Source organism: Anser brachyrhynchus (genome assembly GCF_964034855.1).
Source record: "Anser brachyrhynchus genome assembly, contig: SCAFFOLD_673, whole genome shotgun sequence".
Classification (NCBI taxonomy): domain Eukaryota; kingdom Metazoa; phylum Chordata; class Aves; order Anseriformes; family Anatidae; genus Anser; species Anser brachyrhynchus.
In genome coordinates this window covers 1-18,348 of record NW_027663493.1, presented here as the reverse complement: position 1 = coordinate 18,348, position 18,348 = coordinate 1, and the positions used below count along the sequence as shown (strand labels likewise).

Below are 18,348 nucleotides of genomic sequence, written 5' to 3'. Positions count from 1 at the left end.
CCCCAGCACGGTAAGGGCGGGGGGGGACCCCCAAAACGGGGGGGGTGGCGACCCCCCCCCCCCCCCCAAAAAAAACACCCCCTGACCTGTCTCTGTGCCCCCCCCTCCTTAGGCCCCCCCCGGGAAGGACGCAGCCGGGGGCCCCCCGCCATGGGGGGAGGACGCCGAGCCCCCGCTGCCCCCCCCGGGGCACCCTTGGGACCACGGCAGGCTCTGCCCAGGTGAGCGTGGGGGGGGGGGGGCTCCCCAAAATCGCGGAGGGGGGGTCCCCAAAATTGCGAGGGGGGGGGGCAGGTACCCCATTTTCTGCTGCCCCCCCCCCCCCCCCAGAATTGGAGTACTACCGGCTCAGCACCGCCCGGCCCCCCTACACCTACGCCATGCTCATTCGCTGGGTGAGTGACCCCCCCCCAAACCCTTTAGGACCCCCCCCCAAACCCTTTAGGACCCCCCAAACCCTTTAAGACCCCCCCCCAAAATCCTTTAGCCCCCCCCCAATCCTTTACATCCCCCCCCCCTCCTTTATCCCCCCCCCAATCCCTGCCCCCCCCCCTTTCTGCTGCCTTTTCCCATCCATCTCCTTGTCAATTTATGCCCCCCCCCCGCCCCATAACCCCCCCCCCGCCATCCGGAGCCCCCCCCCCATATTTCCATACCCCCCCCACCCCCATGACCCCCCCCCCCACCCCAAAAACATCCTTGGAGCCCCCCCCAAGTGCCCCCATCCCCCCCCCCCCCCCCTTTCCCCCCTGGGTCTACAAAACCCGCTGTGCCCCCCCTTGTGCCCCCCCCACAACCATAATGGGGTTTGTGGGACCCCCCCGACCCCATAACCCCCCCCCCACACCATCCCAAATCCCCCCCCGTGCCCCCCCCCCCAATTTTTTGTCCCTACCCCCATTTATCCCATACCCCCCTTTTTGTCCCCGCGCCCCTTTATCCTGCGTCCCCCCCCAATGACCCCCCCCCAGACCGCACCGACCCCCCCCAGACCACGCTGCCCCCCCCCCCCGTGTCCCTATAACCCCAAATTGCCCCCCCCCCCAAAAATATTCCCCCCCCCCCAGGCCATCCTGGAGTCCCCCCAGCGGCAGCGCACCCTGGGCGAGATCTACCACTGGTTCAGCCGCATGTTCGGGTACTTCCGCCACAACACCGCCACCTGGAAGGTGGGGACCCCCCCCCGGCACCCCAAAATCCCACCGGGGGGAAAGGGGGACCCCAATAACCCCCCCCCGAACCCCAAAAGTGCCCCCCCAGGAGCTGGGACCCCCCCCAAATCCTCTCCGGATCGGGGAGAGCTCAGGAACCTCCCCAGCATGGTGATAGGGAAAGGGGGACCCCAAAATCTTTCCAAATCCCCCCCAACACCCCAAAATCTCACCGGGGGGAAAGGGGGACCCCAATAACCCCCCCCCAACCCCAAAAGTGCCCCCCCAGGAGCTGGGACCCCCCCAAATCCTCTCCAGCTCAGGGAGAGCTCAGGAACCTCCCCAGCATGGTGATAGGGAAAGGGGGGACCCCAAAAACTGCTCCTGGGACCCCAAAATCTTTCCAACCCCCCCCCAGGCACCCCAAAATCCCACCGGGGGGAAAGGGGGACCCCAATAACCCCCCCCAACCCCAAAAGTGCCCCCCCCCAGGAGCTAGGACCCCCCCCCAAATCCTCTCCGGATCAGGGAGGGCTCAGGAACCTCCCCAGCATGGTAATAGGGAAGACGGGACCCCAAAAACTGCTCCTGGGACCCCCCCCAGGTACCCCAAAACACCTCCGTGGGGAAGGAGGGACCCCAATAACCCCCCGAACCCCAAAAGCGCCCCCCCCAGGAGCTGGGACCCCCCCCCCAAAAATCCTCTCCATATTGGGGAGGGCTCAGGAACCTCCCCAGCATGGTAATAGGGAAGACGGGACCCCAAAAATTCCTCCTGGGACCCCAAAAACTGCTCCTGGGACCCCCCCCAGGTACCCCAAAACACCTCCGTGGGGAAGGAGGGACCCCAATAACCCCCCGAACCCCAAAAGCGCCCCCCCCAGGAGCTGGGACCCCCCCCCCAAAAATCCTCTCCATATTGGGGAGGGCTCAGGAACCTCCCCAGCATGGTAATAGGGAAGACGGGACCCCAAAAATTCCTCCTGGGACCCCAAAAACTGCTCCTGGGATCCCGAAAACTCCTCCTGGGACCCCCCCCGGTACCCCAAAACTCAGCTGGGACCCCAAAACCCCCCCCTTGTGCCCCCCCAGCACCCCAAAATCCCCTTACCTGCACCATGGAACACCAAAACTCCCCCCGGGGCTTGCCCAAAGCCCCCCCAGACTACCTTAAACCCCCCCAAAACCCGGCGGTGGGGAGGGGGGGACCCTAAATTTTGTGGGGTGACCCCATTTTTACCCCCCTGCCCCCCCCCCCAGAACGCCGTGCGCCACAACCTGAGCCTCCACAAGTGCTTCGTGCGGGTGGAGAACGTGCGCGGCGCCGTCTGGACCGTGGACGAGGCCGAATTCCGGCGCAAGAGGGGGCAGCGCTACCCCAGGTACCCCAAAACGTCCCCCCCCCCGCACCCCAAAACCTCCCCCCCCCACCCCAAAACCACCGGGGTGCCCTAACCCCCCCCCCCCCCCCCCCCAAATCCCCCCCTAAACCCGTCCCCAATCCGCCCGCAGGGACTGCGACCTCAAGTACTTTCTGCCCCCCCGGAGCTGAGGGGGACCCCAAAACCGCAGCGGGGGGGGTACAGGGGAACCCCAAAACCCCACTGGGGGGGGCACGGGGGTCCCCAAATTCCCCCCCCCCCCCCCAAGAAGAACACGACACCCCAAAACCGTGGTGGCGGCTCTTTATTGGCACCGTCAAGAAACCTCCGCCGCCGTCGATGTGTTTCGGGGGGGGCGCCCCCACTCCCCTCCCAGGGTCCCCCAAACCCCACAGGGCTTGGGGGGCGCTGGCGGGGACCCCCCCCCCCAAGATTTTTTGGGGGGGTTTTGGGGTTTTTATGGGGTTCAGGCGTGGCGGGCTCGGGCCGCCAGCAGGGCGTTCTCCTCCCGCAGCGCCCGGCAGTCGCTGAGGATGCGGTCGAGGCTGGCGGGGGGCTTGGCGCTCGTCTCCCCCTCGATCTTGGGGACAGAAAATAATTGGGGGGGGGGGGTCCCCAAAAATTGGGGGGGGGGGGGCCCACACGAAGTTTGGGGGGGCTCCCATAAAGTTTGGGGTGGGGGGCACGAAGTTTGGGGGGGACACAGCAAGATTTGGGGACACGCGTTTGGGGGGGACGGATGGAAAAGGGGATACACAAGTGGATGCCCCAGTAGCCCTGGGGGGGGCCCCAAATTCATCTTGCCCCCCCAAATCGCATCCTGCCCCCCCCCAGCCCCCCCAAATCGCATCCTGCCCCCCCCCGAAGCCCCCACCTGCTCCTCCAGGTCGCGGATCTCCCGCTGGATCGTGCCCGTGTCCTCGATGGTCTGGATGAGCTGGGCACAGTTCTGGGGGGGGACACAAATTAAAGGGGGGGGGGGACACCCCCAAAAATCTTCACCTTCCCCCTCACCCCCCCAGCACCCCTCTAACTCCACCCGCTCCCCCCAATCCCACCTGCCCCCCCCCAAAAAAAACCCCCATTAGGTTTTGGCTTCCCCCGTAACTCATCTCGCTGTGAGCACCCCAAAATCCAACCCCCCCCCCCCCAAAAAAAAGCCCCCCCTTTACCTCATGCAGCGCCGCCAGGTACTTGTAGGCCTTCCTCACCACCTCATCCCGCTTGGCATCCTGGGGGGGGGGGCACAGAACAATTTTTTTTGGGGGGGGGGGCAGCACCCCAAATTGTGCCCCCCCCAATTCCCATTAGCTGCCCCGAAGCGTCCCCGTGCCCCCCCCAAAATCCCCTTTAATCCCCCAGAGCCCCCCCCCCAACCTCCTCAGGGATCCCCCAAACCTCTCAGCCCCCCCCGCCAAATTTTTAGGGCCCCCCCAAAGCTTTTAGGGCCCCCCCCCAAATTTTTAGGCCCCCCCCCCGAATTTTTAGGGCCCCCCCCGAATTTTTAGGGCCCCCCCAAACCTTGAAGAGCAGCTCGTCGGTGACACTGAACGTCCGCTCCAGCTTCCCCACCAGGGCGTTGATCTCCTTCTGCAGCGCCCGCGTGTCCACCAGGATCTTTGGTGGGGGGGGGTACCTCAATCTTGGGGTGCTGCCCCCCCCCCGACCCCCCAGTTTTGGGGTTCCCCCCCCCATTTTTACCCACCCCCTACCCCCATCACCACCGACCCCCCCCAAGCCCTCCAAAAGGACCAAACACCCTCAAAACACCCCCCCAGGCCCTTTCCCGAAAGCCACGGGGACCCCAAAAATTGCCCCCCCGCCCTATTAACCCCCCCCAAAATTATTTTGGCCCCCCCCCCCCCAAAAAACCTTGCCGATCTCCTCCTTCTGCTTGCGGATGTTGCCCACGATCTCCAGGATGCGCTGGGTGTAGACGGCGCGGGAGACGTCGCGGGGCAGCGCCTCCAGCTCCACCACCTGCCTCAGGGGGGGGGTTAATTTTAAGGGGGGGGGTCCCTCCGACCCCCCCACCCCAAAAAAAGTCCCCCCCCCCCTCCTTGCTTTCGCTCACCAGCTGCTTGTAGACCTCCTCCTTGCGCCGCGCCTCCTCGGCCGCCGAGCGGCTCCGCTCGTGCAGGGCTCGGATCTCCGCCAGCCGCCGCGAGGACTCCAGCTGGGACCGGGGGGGGGGGGTGTGGGGGGGCTTTAGGGCACCCCAAAACCCGCCGAGGGCCCCCCCACACCCACACGAGGAGCCTCGGACCCCAAAAACCCAGCGGGGACGGGATCTTCGAGCCCCGAAGCGACGGGGAGTCCCCGGGAATGCCAGATCACAAAACGGACTGATCCCGCCCCAAAACCCACTGGGGGGGGGGAGCCCCTAAGGACCCTAAAATCTGCTGCAAGCAGGACCCAGGGACCCCAAAATTTCACCCCAAAAGGGACCCCAGCGCCCTTGGGCCCTAAAACCTACTGAGAAGGGGATCCAGGGACCCCAAACCCACCAGGAAGGAGACCTCAGAGCCCCCGCGGTCCCCAAAACCTAACAGAGGGACCCAAGGAACCCCAAACCCACCCCAAGGGTCCCCAAAACCTACCACGGAGAAACCAGGGGACCCCAAAACTCCCCGAGAAGGCGCCCCAGACCCCCGGGGAATCCCAGAACCCTTCGGGACACCCCGACCCCACTGGGATGGGCCCTGGGGGGACCCCGAAACCTACCCGGGGACCCCCTGAGCCCCTGGAGACCTCCCCCCTAAAAAAAAAAAGAGGGTCCCCAACACCCTAAATCCATAGGAACGGCCCCAAAAAGCCCCCCCCCTCACCTGAGCGGAGTCGCGCAGGGCCCGGAGGTGCCGGTACTCGGCGAGGAGGGGGCCCCGGTGCCGCTCCCACTGCGCCGCCAGGCTGACGATGCGCCGGCTGCTGGCCTCCACCACCAGCTGCACGCCCCAAAACCGGCCGTGAGCCCCCCAAAACCACCCCGCACCCCCAAAAATCACCCCGGGAGCCTCCCCCGGGTCCCCTCGAAACGCACCGCAGCACCCCGAAATCAGCCCCGGTAACCCTAAGCCGGTCCCAACGACCCCACAAGTGGCCCCAACACCCCAAAAGTGGGCCCAGCACCCCAAAACCAGCTCCAGCACCCCCAAGCCAGCCCCAACGACCCCAAAAGTGGCCTCAACATCCCAAAATTGGCCTCAATACCCCAAAAGTGGCCCCAGCACCCCAAAAGCGGTCTCGACACCCCAGAACTGGCCCCAGCACCCCCAAGCCAGTCCCAACAACCCCAGAAGTGTTTTTAACACCCCAAAACTGGCCTCGGCACCCCAAAAGTGGCCTCAGCACCCCAAAAACTGCTCCTGCAACCCCAAACTGGCCCCCGCAACCCCAAACTGGCCCCTACAACCCCAAAACGGCCCCTACAACCCCCACAAACATCAGCACAATTGCGCCCCGCAACTCCCCCCCCCCCAAACCCCCCCTTATCCCCCCGCTGCCCCCCCAGCCGGCCCTACAGCCTCCCCCCAACCCCCCCCCCAGTCCCAGGGGGTGCCCACACCCCCCAAAAAAGCGCCCCCCCCCCATAAAAAAAGCCCCCACCTGCAGCTTGTCCATATTGCTCTGCGCGTCCGGCAGCAGCTCGACCGCCCGCGCCTTCAGCCTCAGCGCGGCCTCGCGGCCCCCCAGCGCCAAGCGGCCTTGCTGCACCTCCGCCTCCACCTCGGGGGGGGGGACACGGGACCGTTAGGGCACCCCAAAACGCCCCCCCACCCCAAAATGTGTCCCCCCCCCCCCAAAAAAACACCCACCTGGGTGAGGCTCAGCTGGGCGTCCCGCAGCTCGCCGCGGCAGCCTTCGATGTCGGCCTCCAAGCGGGCCAAATTTTCCTCCAGCGCCGCCTCCTCGCCGGCCTGGCGGGCTCCTGCCTCCTGGAATTTGGGGAGGGGGCACAGGGAAGTGAGGTGGGGGTCCTCACCCCCCCCCCCCCCCCCCAAAGAAAACGGGGCCATCAGTAGGTTCCAGAGTGAACGAGCCCCGTACCTCCTCGGAGCTCTTGGAGGGGAGCACGCTCTCGGCGGCCGTTTGCATCTGCTGCAGCAGGATTTGGGGGTCCTGCGGGATGAAACCAGGTCAGCCCCCCCCCCAAAAAACAACCCCCCCACCCTAAACAACCCCCCCCAACCCCAAACGCCCCCCCCCGACCCCAAACAACCTCCCCCCAACCCCCCCAACCCCAAACAATGGCCCCCAACCCCAAACAACCCCCCCGATCCCAAACAACCCCCCCAACCCCAAATGATGCCCCCCAACCCCAAAGACCCCCCCGACCCCAAACAACTCCCCCCCACCCTAAACAACCGTCCCAACCCCAAACAACCCCAAACAACCCCCCCGACCCCAAACAACCCCAAACGCCCCCCCCAAACAACCCCAAACAACCCCCCCGGCCCCAAATGATGCCCCCCAACCCCAAACAACCCCAAAGACCCCCCCGACCCCAAACAACTCCCCCCAACCCCAAACAACCCCCCCCCGAACCCCCCGACCCCAAACAACCCCAAACAACCCCCCCCGGCCCCAAACAACCCCCCCCCACCCCAAACAACCCCAAACAACCCCCCCCACCCCAAACAACCCCCCTGACCCCAAACAACCCCAAACAACCCCCCCCGACCCCAAACAACCCCCCCCGACCCCAAACAACCCCAAACAACCCCCCCCCACCCCAAACAACCCCCCCCACCCCAAACAACCCCCCTGACCCCAAACAACCCCAAACAACCCCCCTGACCCCAAACAACCCCAAACAACCCCCCCACCCCAAACAACCCCAAACAACCCCCCCCCGACCCCCTGACCCCAAACAACCCCAAACAACCCCCCCGACCCCAAACAACCCCCCCCCCCCACCCCAAACAGCCCCCCTACCTGCTCGTGGGTCAGGTGCTGGGTGCGGGTGAAGCGGGAGCCCTTGGGCAGGGCCCCCCCGCCCCCCCCGGCCCCAAAAGCCTCCTGGAGCCAGGCGGGGTCCAGGGGGGGGCCCTGGGGGCGGGGGGGGCAAACCTGGCGCAGGGGCTCGAGGGGCCCGCAGCCGGGCCCGCTGCCGCTTCCGCCCCACATATTCCTGGGGGGGGGGGGGAACACAATAAAGGGGGGGGGGTCAGACCCATAGGGACATCAAAACCAGTTGTGTCCCCCCCCCCGCCAATAAAATTTTAGGGTTTAGACCCGGTGGGGCTCTCACCTGGGGGGGCAGGCGCGAGGCCAGCCCGGGGCCCCCCCACTCGGCCTCCCAGTCGCGGCGGGCGCTCAGCTGGGCCGCGTGGGCCTCCAGCAGCGCCGGGGGGGTCCAGGCGGGCAGGGGGGGCTGCTCCGTCACGGGGGGGGGCCGCTCCCCTAAAATACTCCTGCAGCTCTGGGGGGGGGGGGACGGATGAGGGGTAAGCAATGCCCCCCCCCCCCCGCCTCGAGCTCCCCACTGCCCTGAATCCCCCGAAAAACGATTAAAGAGGACCCCCCCCAAATGAAACTAACCTCCTACAAAGAGCCCCCCCAAAATAAAAAGAGCCCCCATAAGAAAGACCCCCCCCCAGAATAAAAAGACCCCTCCCCAAAACCCTCCCCAAAATAAAAACCACCCTAAACTAAAAAGACCCCTCCCCAAAAAATAAAGACCCCTCCCAAAATAAAAAGCCCCCCCCAAATAAAGACCCCTCCCCAAAATATAAAGACCCCCCCAAAATATAAAGACCCCCCCCAAAATATAAAGACCCCCCCCAAAATATAAAGACCCCTCCCCAAAATAAAGACCGCCCCAAAAATAAATAAATAAATATATAAAAAGACCCCCCAAAAAATAAAAAGACCCCCCCCCAAAAAAAAGACCCTGAGCCTCCCCATAGCTCCCCCCTGCACCCCAAAATCCCCCCCCCCAAATTTTTACCTGGGGGGCCCCCGCTCTGGGGCAGGACCAAGGGGCAGGTGGTGAAGGGGCGCAGGTGAGCAGTACCCTGGGGGGGGGGGGCAATAATTAATCCCTTAATTACCCCCCCTCCAAACATTGGGATGTAAGGGGGGGAATTTTGGGGTGCCCCCCCCCCCAGCACTCACCTGCAGGCGCTGCAGCCGGGGGGGGCGGCAGGGGGGGGGCACCCAGGGGGTCCCCAGCTGCTCCCTGATGCGGGCGCCCACCGCCCGCAGCAGCGCCCCCGATTTCCCTGGGGATTTAAAACGGGGGGGGTTCAGGGTTCAGCCTGGCCCTGACGGTGCCCCCCCCCTTAAAAAAAACACCCCAAAACCCTACCGGGGGGCTCGGCCCCCCCCTCGCTCTCGTCCCGCGGCAGCTTCTCCACCAGGAAGAGCAGGAGGCGGCGCGTGTCGTGCTCGGAGCTGTACAGGAACGTCTGGTAGCCCACGTCGCCCCCAAATCCCAGCTCCTGGGGGGGGGCAAGGGGGGGTCGCTCACCCCAAAAGGGACCCCCCCGTCGTGTGTGGGGGTGTGTGTGTCCCCCCATATTTTTTTTTTTTTTTTGGGGGGGGGGGTTACCTGGCAGGCGGAGGCCAAGTCGGAGGCGAGGCGGAAGCGCGCCGAGATGCCGGGGGGCAGCTGGGGGCTGAGCGGCCCCCCCCAGGGCCGGGCGCACGGCGCGCAGGCACCGCACCGCCGCCTCCACCACCAGCTCCGGGCTCAGCTCCCGCACGCTCTGCACCTCTCGGGGCACCGACCTGCTCGGGGTTTTTGCTTTATAGGGCGGGGGCGTTCATTTCGGGGGGCTGCCCCCCCCCCTCCCCTCAGCACCCCCAGATCTCCCCAGGGACGCGCGAAGCTCCGCGGGCGCCCCCCACCCCAAAACCTTCCCCAGGGTCTGCTCCCCAGCTCCCAAACACCCCCAAATTCCCCCTAGTGCCCCCCACGGTGACCCCAAAAGCCCCCCCTTTTTTAGGATTTCCCCCTCTATTTTTTTAGGATTCCCCCTCCATTTTTTTAGGATTTCCCCCTCTATTTTTTTAGGATTCCCCCTCTATTTTTTTAGGCTTCCCCACCAACTTTTTAGGACCCCCCCCCCCAACTTTTTAGGGTCACCCCCCAACACTTTTAGGGTCATCCCCCCCAACACTTTTTAGGGTCACCCCCCCAACCCCTCCACATCCCTCCCAACCCCACATCCCCCCCCCAAGACCTCCCCAAATTTCTCAGGGTCCCCCCCCCCCAATTTTTACCCACCCCCCACCCCAAAACAACCCCCCCCCGCACTCACGTCCCCACTTGTCGCAGGGAGTGGATCAGGATTTTGTCCACCTCCTCCATGGTGGCAGAGCTGGGGGCGGGGGGGTCCCAAATCCTTTTCTTTTTTGGGGGGGAGCCCCAAAATCCCTTTTTTTTAGGGTCCCCAAATCCTTTAGGGGGGGATCAGCGCAGAGAAAAGGGGTTCGGGTGCCCCTAAACCGTCCTCACCCCCTCTCTCCTCCCACCCCCGGGCCCCCCATTGATCCTAGGGGCAGGGAAAGGCTCCTGGGGGGGGGACCCCCAGGATTTGGGGTGAAATCCCAAGGATTTGGGGCTCCCTCGGCCCCGCTCCGCCGGCCCAGCGCCGCCCCGCGTCACGTGCCGGGCACCGCCCCCGGAAGTGAGGCCGGCCCAGCGCCGCCCCGCGTCACGTGCCGGGGGCCGCCCCCGGAAGTGAGGCCGCCCGCGCCGCCGCCATTTTGTTCGTCCCTCGCCCGCCGCCATTTTGTCCGCGGGTCGACAGCGCGGAGCTGGCGCGGTCGGACCCTGCGGCTGCGTGACCGGAGGGAGATAATGCTAAAAAAAAAAAGCTTTTATATCGAAGCAATTTATCCTTAATTACTCGTTAGGTAACCCGCTGTGAGCAGCCAGGCGAGGTTTTGTGATTTGTGTCTGTATTTCATGTGAAAACGTTATATATGAATGATTCTGTCTTGTGTATAAAAGGAGAATTGGGTTGGGGTGAGGTGTTTTTCTTGCAGGAGACACCTTTTTGCCTGGAAAACTAAATTTCCTGTAATTCCTTAAGCCTGTTCATCGACAATTAGGTACAAAAGAGCAGTGAGGTGGCTGCTCCATCAAACAGCGCGATTCCTAACAATCTGGTGAGCCAGCTGGGACCCCGCAGCAAGAGACCCTCGAAGGGAGGTGTTCGAACCGGCATCTGGGTGAATTCTCCGTGCTCGCTGGGGTGTTCTGACTGACAGATATTGGAAAATAGGCATTGATATTGTGCTAAATGCTCGAGGTGTGGATGGCCAACGAGATACGGCCATCTGAGGGGGCCGTTGGTCAGGTAAGGTCAACGTTTCTGTGGCTCACGTCAGCCTGGTTGAGCGGTTTATTGGTAAATACGGGATAATTGGATGCTCCAAAGGATCTGGTGACTTTAATCAGGATTTCCTGGGAAAGCTTCCCTGTTTCTCTGCTGGTAGATCTCTGTCTGTTCCTTTAGGTTTGCCTGCTTCTCCTGCTTTACTGTCATCTCCCACCGTACTCATCGAAGCCCATACGCTGCAGCACATCATGCCGAATCCAGAATGCCAGACAGCCCGGCGAGGGTTACGTCCAGCTATAAGAGAATCTGGTTGGAGGAATAAATTGGTCTAAAATACAGGAAACTTGCCTGAGCAAGTACCTGGACACCTTCTGAATATGCAGCCTGCCTCCAAGACAGGCTTGATGACAACACCAAGGCGGGCAGAAGTTAATTTTAAGGAAGCGTTGATGGCTAGCCTGTTTGTAAACCAAGCCGCTCCAACTATTCACAACAATTTAACTAAAAATGCTTTGTGGTAACGAGGACTTACAGAGATAATTTATATAACTGCTTTTTTCTCAATGGAAGAGATGAAAGGAAGAGAAAAGAAAAGCTACGTAAAAGAAAGAGAATGCTCATTTATTTACCAGTGGCAGCTTTTCAAGCACCGCGCAGAGCAGAGGGAACAAGAAGAAGGAGTTGAGAAACAGGTATCATGGGATGCAAGGGTAGAGGAATGCCAGCTCAACAGGATCATTGCAAATATTGTCATTAACCTGGAAATGGGAAGAGAGGGAATGCCCCCTAAAGCTGAGGGGTTCATATGGCTCTGGTGTGGACCCCACTGAGAAATAACGAAGGGAAGGAGTCACAGAACTCTGTGGAGCACAGTTCACTGGGTAACACCCCCATACTCCCCATAAAAAAGATCAAAGTTGGCCCAGATGGCAAGCTGGTATACCGATTTATACAAGATTTTGGGGCAATTAATCAAATTGTGGAAATACTGAGTATTCTTACCAACTTCATACAGCTGCTGCAAGACAAAGGGCACCGGGCGTCTCTTGCTGAGCTCCAGCTGTGTGAAAAAGAGAGGCAGTGGTCCAAGGACTGACACCTTAGAGTCATAAAATCATCCTCTGTTGCTGCAAGAGGTTTTTTAGGAGAAAAAAATCTCTGGTTTTGGGCCATCCACTTATCGTGATGGCCATCTATGCAATTATCGCTAATGTAACACGGACATTTGCTGTATACTCTGTAACAGTTAATTGTTATGAATGTCTACTATTAGGATAGCCAAATATTAACTTAAAATAATACAATGTTTTAAATCTGGAAGAGGCTACGTTAGTACCGCTGGCCACAAGGTGGCGAATGGAACTCAGGTACGGGATTACCGGAGGTTTTCGCCCTGCCAAAAGTCTGTAATTTAGCAGAAAGCTCACCAAAAAGGTAAGTCTGCTGAAACTCGAGGGAGCAACGTGGCAGATGCACCACTAGAATAATTACCTGAGCTACGAAGTGCGGCATTTCCACCTTGCCATTAGAAACTATTTTATGAAAAGTTTACTCCCGAATTAAAACGCGGCTGGGGAAAGATCGGCGCGACAGCTACAGAAGATGGAGTGTGGGAAATCAAAGGAAAACCTGTCCTCCTGTGCCGTGCCTTGGTCCCAGACACGGAATTCTTTGATGGAAAGGTCTGTGGCAATATTAAATATTTAATAGATGAAATAGCACAGCTGTGGGCGGCACCTGCAGCATTACAAGCTGCAAAACCTGCCTGTTGCGTCCTCAGTATTTTATTTGGGGAACCAGATGGTTTTATTAGGTACACGCTCTCAGGTTGTAAGTCAGGACAGTTTTATTAGGTACATGCTCTGCTCTGTTCTTCACGTTGTAAGTCAGGAATCGTGGATCCACGCCTGCAGCAAACTGGAAGGGGAAAAAAAAATCAGATTTATTTGGGTCGGAAAAGACCTTCAAGATCCTCAAGTGCAACCACCGAGTCCTGTAACATGCCTGAAGGCAAAAAAGCCTGTTCTCAACCCAAAAATAAGATTATATGCTAACTCTCAGCAGGGGCATCCATGATGACTAGTAGAAATTAATTACTTTCTTGGGGAAATGCATTATGGACTATGATATCGGTGAGTTACATCCTACTGGAGACCAACTGGCAGCCAGCGTTATGTCACCTGGTTTAAATAACGTGTTGTTTTCTCTCAGGTATGATCAGGATACGTCTACGACAGCGTCCTGGGAGTTACTCGGTCACAGAACGAGCAGAAAAAATCTGCCCGTGTGTGATGTGAAGGCTGAAGGAAGGGGACGCCGCCTGGCCGCCATTTTGGGCGTTCCTCACAGGCCGCCATTTTGTCCGCAGCTTGGTACCGCCAAGCCATTGCGCTCCGACAGAATTTGTGGCTTTTTATCTAGAAAACGTGGAGCTGTGCCTCAGTATTTTGTATATAAAGGGAAAACTGCGTCGGGGTGAGGTCTTTCTCCTGTGGGAGAGGCCGTTTGGCCCGGCAAAATAAAATTCTGCCTCGTTTTTTTTAAGCTTCGTGTGAATCCTCGATGGCTGCCCGCAGAGGAGCAGTGAGGTGGCCGCCCTGTCGCGCAGCATGCTGGGAGATGTAGTTCGCGGCAGGCCGGCGGCGCGGGGCGTGCTGGGAGATGTAGGCGGCGGTGGCCCAGCCGCGCAGGGGATGATGGGGGATGTAGGCTGCGGCGGGCCGGGCGCGCGGGGTGTGCTGGGAGATGTAGGCGGTGGCGGGCCGACTGCAGGGGGCGCGATGGCAGGGTGTGAGGTGCGAGGCGCGGCTGAGGCGGAGATGGGGTCTGTGAGGGGAAACTGGGGGGAAATGGGGTCTGTGGGGGTAAAGTGAGGGGAAATGGGGGCTGTGGGGGGAAACTGAGGGGAAATGGGGTCTCTGGGGATAAAGTGAGGGGAAATGGGGTCTGCGGGGGTAAAGTGAGGGGAAACTGGGATCTGTGGGGGTAAAGTGAGGGGAAACTGGGGTCTGTGGGGGTAAAGTGAGGGGAAACTGGGGTCTGTGGGGGTAAAGTGAGGGGAAATGGGGTCTGTGGGGATAAAGTGGGGGGAAACTGGGGTCTGTGGGAGTAAAGTGAGGGAAAATGGGATCTGTGAGGGTAAAGTGAGGGGAAATGGGGTCTGTGGGGGGTGGCTGAGGGGAAACTGCGGTCTGTGGGGGTAAAGTGAGGGGAAACTGGGATCTGTGGGGGTAAAGTGAGGGGGAATGGGTTCTGTGGGGGTAAAGTGAGGGGAAGTGGGGTCTGTGGGGGTAAAGTGAGGGGAAATGGGGTCTGTGGGGGTAAAGTGAGGGGAAATGGGGTCTGTGGGGGTAAAGTGAGGGGAAGTGGGGTCTGTGGGGGTAAAGTGAGGGGAAATGGGGTCTGTGGGGGTAAAGTGAGGGGAAGTGGGGTCTGCGGGGGTAAAGTGAGGGGAAATGGGGTCTGTGGGGGTAAAGTGAGGGGAAATGGGGTCTGTGGGGGTAAAGTGAGGGGAAATGGGGTCTGCGGGGGTAAAGTGAGGGGAAATGGGGTCTGCGGGGGTAAAGTGAGGGGAAACTGAGGGGAAACTGGGGTCTGTGAGGGGTAAAGTCAGGGGAAAATGGGATCTGTGGGGATAAAGTGAGGGGAAGTGGGGTCTGTGGGGGTAAAGTGGGGGGGAAATGGGGTCTGTGAGGGTAAAGTGATGGGAAATGGGGTCTGTGGGGGTAAAGTGGGGGGAAATGGGGTCTGTGGGGGTAAAGTGGGGGGAAATGGGGTCTGTGGGGGTAAAGTGATGGGAAATGGGGTCTGTGAGGGTAAAGTGATGGGAAATGGGGTCTGTGGGGGTAAAGTGAGGGGAAACTGGGGTCTCTGGGGGGAAACTGAGGGGAAGGGGGGGGTCTGTGGGGGTAAAGTGAGGGGAAATGGGGTCTGTGGGGGTAAAGTGAGGGGAAACTGGGGTCTCTGGGGCTAAAGTGAGGGGAAATAGGGTCTGTGAGGAGAAACGAGGGGAAAATGACACCCAACAGATGTGAGAGGTGGCTGAGGGGGGAAAATAGGGTCTGTGGGGATAAACTGAGGGGAAAATGGGGTCTGTGGGGGTAAAGTGAAGATAAACGGGGGTCTGTGGGGGTAAAGTGAGGGGAAAATGGGGTCTGTGGTGTGAGGGCAGCTGAGGGGGAGAAATGGTGTCTGTGAAGGGCAGCTGAGAGCAAAGCGGCACCCGCGAAGGGCAGCTGGAGGGGAACGGTGCCCACAGCGGGTGGCCGAGGTGAGAGAATAGCACCTGGAAGGGAAAACGGCGCCGTGAGCGGTGCCTGAGGGGGACCCGGAGCCCGTGCGGGGTGGCGGAGGTAAGGAACGGGCGCTGGCTTCGCCCTCAGGCCCACGTGCCCCGTCCTGTCCCCTCTCCTGCGCGCCTACCCCGCTCCTCTCCCCCCTCCCTGCCCCTCGTAGGGCTGGGATCTTTCCCCGTGCCCCTTGCACGCGCGTGTGCCCCGGTGTCGCGGGCGCTCCCTCGCTAAGCCGTTAATCTCCCGGCAGTGACGAGCCCCGGGGCTGCAGGAGGAGCTGTGGGGAGGGCCCAGACCCTGCAAACCACCCCCTGGCCCCCCCAAAATCCCCCCCCCACCCTCCCCTACCACCCCCAAATCCCTCCGAGCACCCGAACGCCCCCAAAACCCTGCTGATAGCTTGAAGACACCCCAACCCCGCTGAACCCCCCCCCTAAAATATCCCCCCAGATCCCAGCACACCCCTCACGATGTCGGAGTCCGAGGAGAACGGAGAGGGTGAGTGTAGGGGATGTCCTGGGGGGGTCCCCAAAAGGGCTGCGAAGGTCCAGTGGGGGAAGGGGGGGGTTCCCAAAAGGGATATAGGACATTCTTGGGAAGATTTGGGGTTGTAGGGTGGTCCCCAATATATAAAGGGATCCCCACTGTATAGGGGGTCCCCGCTCTACAGGGATGTGGGAATTTGGGGGTGGCCCCTGCGTGTACTGGGTTTGGGGGCCCTGAAAGGGGGGGTCCAGGAGGGGTTGGGGGGATACAAGAGGAGTTTGGGGGTGTCCTTGCCACCCCCTCGACCAAATTCCCCCCCCCCCCAGGCCCCCCCAAGGGGCTCCCGTCCTTCGCCGAGGCCATGGGGCAGCCCCTGGGGTGGCCGGTAGCCGAAGGCAACGGGGGGCCAGCGGAAGGGGGAACCCCCCCGGACCACCGGCACCGCCGCCCCCCCCACGCCAAGCACAAGGGGCAAGGTTCTGGGGGGGTCCACCGCTCCCCCCGCGCCCTCTTCTGCCTCCGCCTCAACAACCCCATCCGCCGGGCGGCCATCAGCATCGTCGAGTGGAAGTAAGTTTGGGGTGGGGGGCACGGGAAACAGGGGGGGGACACGTTATGGGGGGGGGGGGCACGGGGACAAGTTTGGGGGGGGGATATGGGGAGATGGGGGGCATGGGGACAGGTTTGGGGGGTGGGGGGACATGGGGACAAGTTTTTTGGGGGGATACAGGGATATGGGGGCATGGGGACAAGTTTTGGGGGAAATGGGAGGCACAGGGACAAGTTTTGGGGGGTATGGGGATATGGGGACAAGTTTTGGGGGGGTATTGGGGGACATGGGGACAAGTTTGGGGGGGAGATGGGGGACGTGGGGACAAATTTGGGGAGGAGATGGGGAAATGGGGAGCGTGGGGACAAGTTTTGGGGTGGAGATGGGGAAATGGGGGGCATGGGGACAAGTTTGGGGGGGATTTGGGGGGCTGGGGGGACATGGGGACAAGTTTTTTGGGGGGATAGAGGTATATGGGGGCATGGGGACAAGTTTTGGGGGGGATATGGGGGCATGGGGACAAGGTTTTGGGGATATGGGGATATGGGGACAAGTTTTGGGGGGGTATTGGGGGACATGGGGACAAGTTTTGGGGGGGGAGATGGGGAAATGGGGGGCATGGGGACAAGTTTTGGGGGGGAGATGGAGAAATGGGGGGCATGGGGACAAGTTTGGGGGGGATAGAGGGAAATGGGGGGCATGGGACAAGGTTTTGGGGGATATGGGGACATGGGGACAGGTTTTGGGGGGAGATGGGGGACGTGGGGACAAATTTGGGGAGGAGATGGGGAAATGGGGGGCATGGGGACAAATTTCGGGGGGGGGATAGAGGGAAATGGGGGGGCTTGGGGACAAGTTTTGGAGCAATGGGGGTGAACAATGGAGGGGATGTGGGGCCGGGGGTGGAAAAGATGTTTTGGGGGGGGGGGGGCACGAGGAAAACTGGGGGGGCTGCCCCCCCCTGAACCCCGCGGTGCCAGGCCCTTCGACATCCTCATCCTCGCCACCATCTTCGCCAACTGCGTGGCGCTGGGGGTCTACATCCCCTTCCCCGAGGACGACTCCAACGCCGCCAACCACAACCTGGTGAGGCCCCCCCCTCAAAAAAAAAAGGGGGGGGGGGGCTGGGGGATGCCCCCCCCTCATTTTCCGGTCCCGGTCGGGTGCCGCTTTAGCTCATTAAGGGCTAACGACACGGCTTAACGAAGCCGCTTTGGGGATCAGGAGCCGGGGGGGGGCTACTCCGAGACTGGGGTGCCCCCCGCAGGGTGGTTTTGTTTGCGGGGGGGTCCCTCAGATAAATGGGGGGGGGTCAGTGGGGTCCCCCCCCCGGAGCGTGTGCCGCATGTGTCCCCTCGCACACGCGTGTGCCGCCGCCGTAAGCCGCTTAGCGCTGGGGGGGGGGCGTTAATCCGGGCTTAGCGCCCTTGTCCCCGGGAGAAGGGGACGCTGGGAGGGCGGTGGCCCTGGGGACGCCGTGCCAGGTGACCCGTGCCCCCCCCGTCCCCCCCCCAGGAGCAGGTGGAGTACGTCTTCCTCATCATCTTCACGGCGGAGACCTTCCTGAAGATCGTCGCCTACGGGCTGGTGCTGCACCCCAGCGCCTACATCCGCAACGGCTGGAACCTGCTCGACTTCGTCATCGTCGTCGTGGGGTGAGGACCCCCCCCCCGCTACGATTTTAGGGGCAAATAAAGCCCCGTGACCCCCCCCCCCAAAAAAAAAACTTGTCCCCGCAGGCTTTTCAGCGTCGTCCTGGAGCAGGTGTCCCACAAGCCCGGCGAGGCGCACCACATGAGCGGCAAGCCGGGCGGCTTCGACGTCAAAGCCCTGCGCGCCTTCCGCGTCCTGCGGCCCCTGCGCCTCGTCTCCGGCGTCCCCAGTGAGGCTTTTTTTTGGGGGGATGGGGGGGATGAGGAAGGGGGAAAGGGGGGCGGGGTGTCCACCACACGTTTGGGGTGTCCCCCCCCCGTCCCGCAGGCCTCCACATCGTCCTCAACTCCATCATGAAGGCCATGGTGCCGCTGCTGCACATCGCCCTCCTCGTCCTCTTCGTCATCATCATCTACGCCATCGTCGGCCTCGAGCTCTTCATCGGCCGCATGCACAAGACCTGCTTCTTCATCGGATCCGGTGAGGGGGTGCCCCCCCGAGACCCCCCCCCCCCCCGCCCAGGACCCCCCATTTCCCTCCCAC

At 61.6% G+C, this 18,348-nt stretch overlaps 3 protein-coding genes across 3 annotated transcripts; 2 read left to right on the top strand and 1 right to left on the bottom strand.

Annotated features, from left to right (window-relative positions):
* Positions 1-81: 81 nt before the first annotated feature.
* Positions 82-2,826, top strand: FOXP3 (forkhead box P3). Its single transcript, XM_080609550.1, has 5 exons — positions 82-221; positions 331-395; positions 1,068-1,169; positions 2,412-2,533; positions 2,664-2,826. Exons 2-5 carry the CDS (start codon positions 381-383, stop codon positions 2,701-2,703), a joined length of 279 nt encoding a protein of 92 aa, XP_080465676.1. The 5' UTR covers positions 82-221; positions 331-380; the 3' UTR covers positions 2,704-2,826.
* Positions 2,820-10,134, bottom strand: CCDC22 (CCC complex scaffolding subunit CCDC22). Its single transcript, XM_080609549.1, is given in 20 exon segments — positions 2,820-3,113; positions 3,408-3,482; positions 3,706-3,765; positions 4,055-4,150; positions 4,406-4,513; positions 4,608-4,709; positions 5,362-5,478; positions 6,140-6,259; positions 6,349-6,468; positions 6,581-6,652; positions 7,469-7,621; positions 7,623-7,664; positions 7,785-7,925; positions 7,927-7,955; positions 8,484-8,550; positions 8,651-8,757; positions 8,844-8,976; positions 9,087-9,167; positions 9,169-9,265; positions 9,799-10,134. Coding segments are annotated over 20 exon segments (1,884 nt in total). The 5' UTR covers positions 9,849-10,134; the 3' UTR covers positions 2,820-2,999.
* A 154-nt stretch (positions 10,135-10,288) lies between these two features.
* LOC308187392 (voltage-dependent L-type calcium channel subunit alpha-1F-like) lies at positions 10,289-18,285 on the top strand (the record flags this gene model as incomplete). The annotated part of the gene is made up of 9 exons (XM_080609551.1): positions 10,289-10,437; positions 11,002-13,648; positions 15,083-15,176; positions 15,567-15,614; positions 15,929-16,172; positions 17,133-17,238; positions 17,668-17,807; positions 17,892-18,034; positions 18,133-18,285. Coding segments are annotated over exons 4-9 (814 nt in total), but the record flags the coding sequence as incomplete, so codon positions are not given.
* Positions 18,286-18,348: the final 63 nt, after the last annotated feature.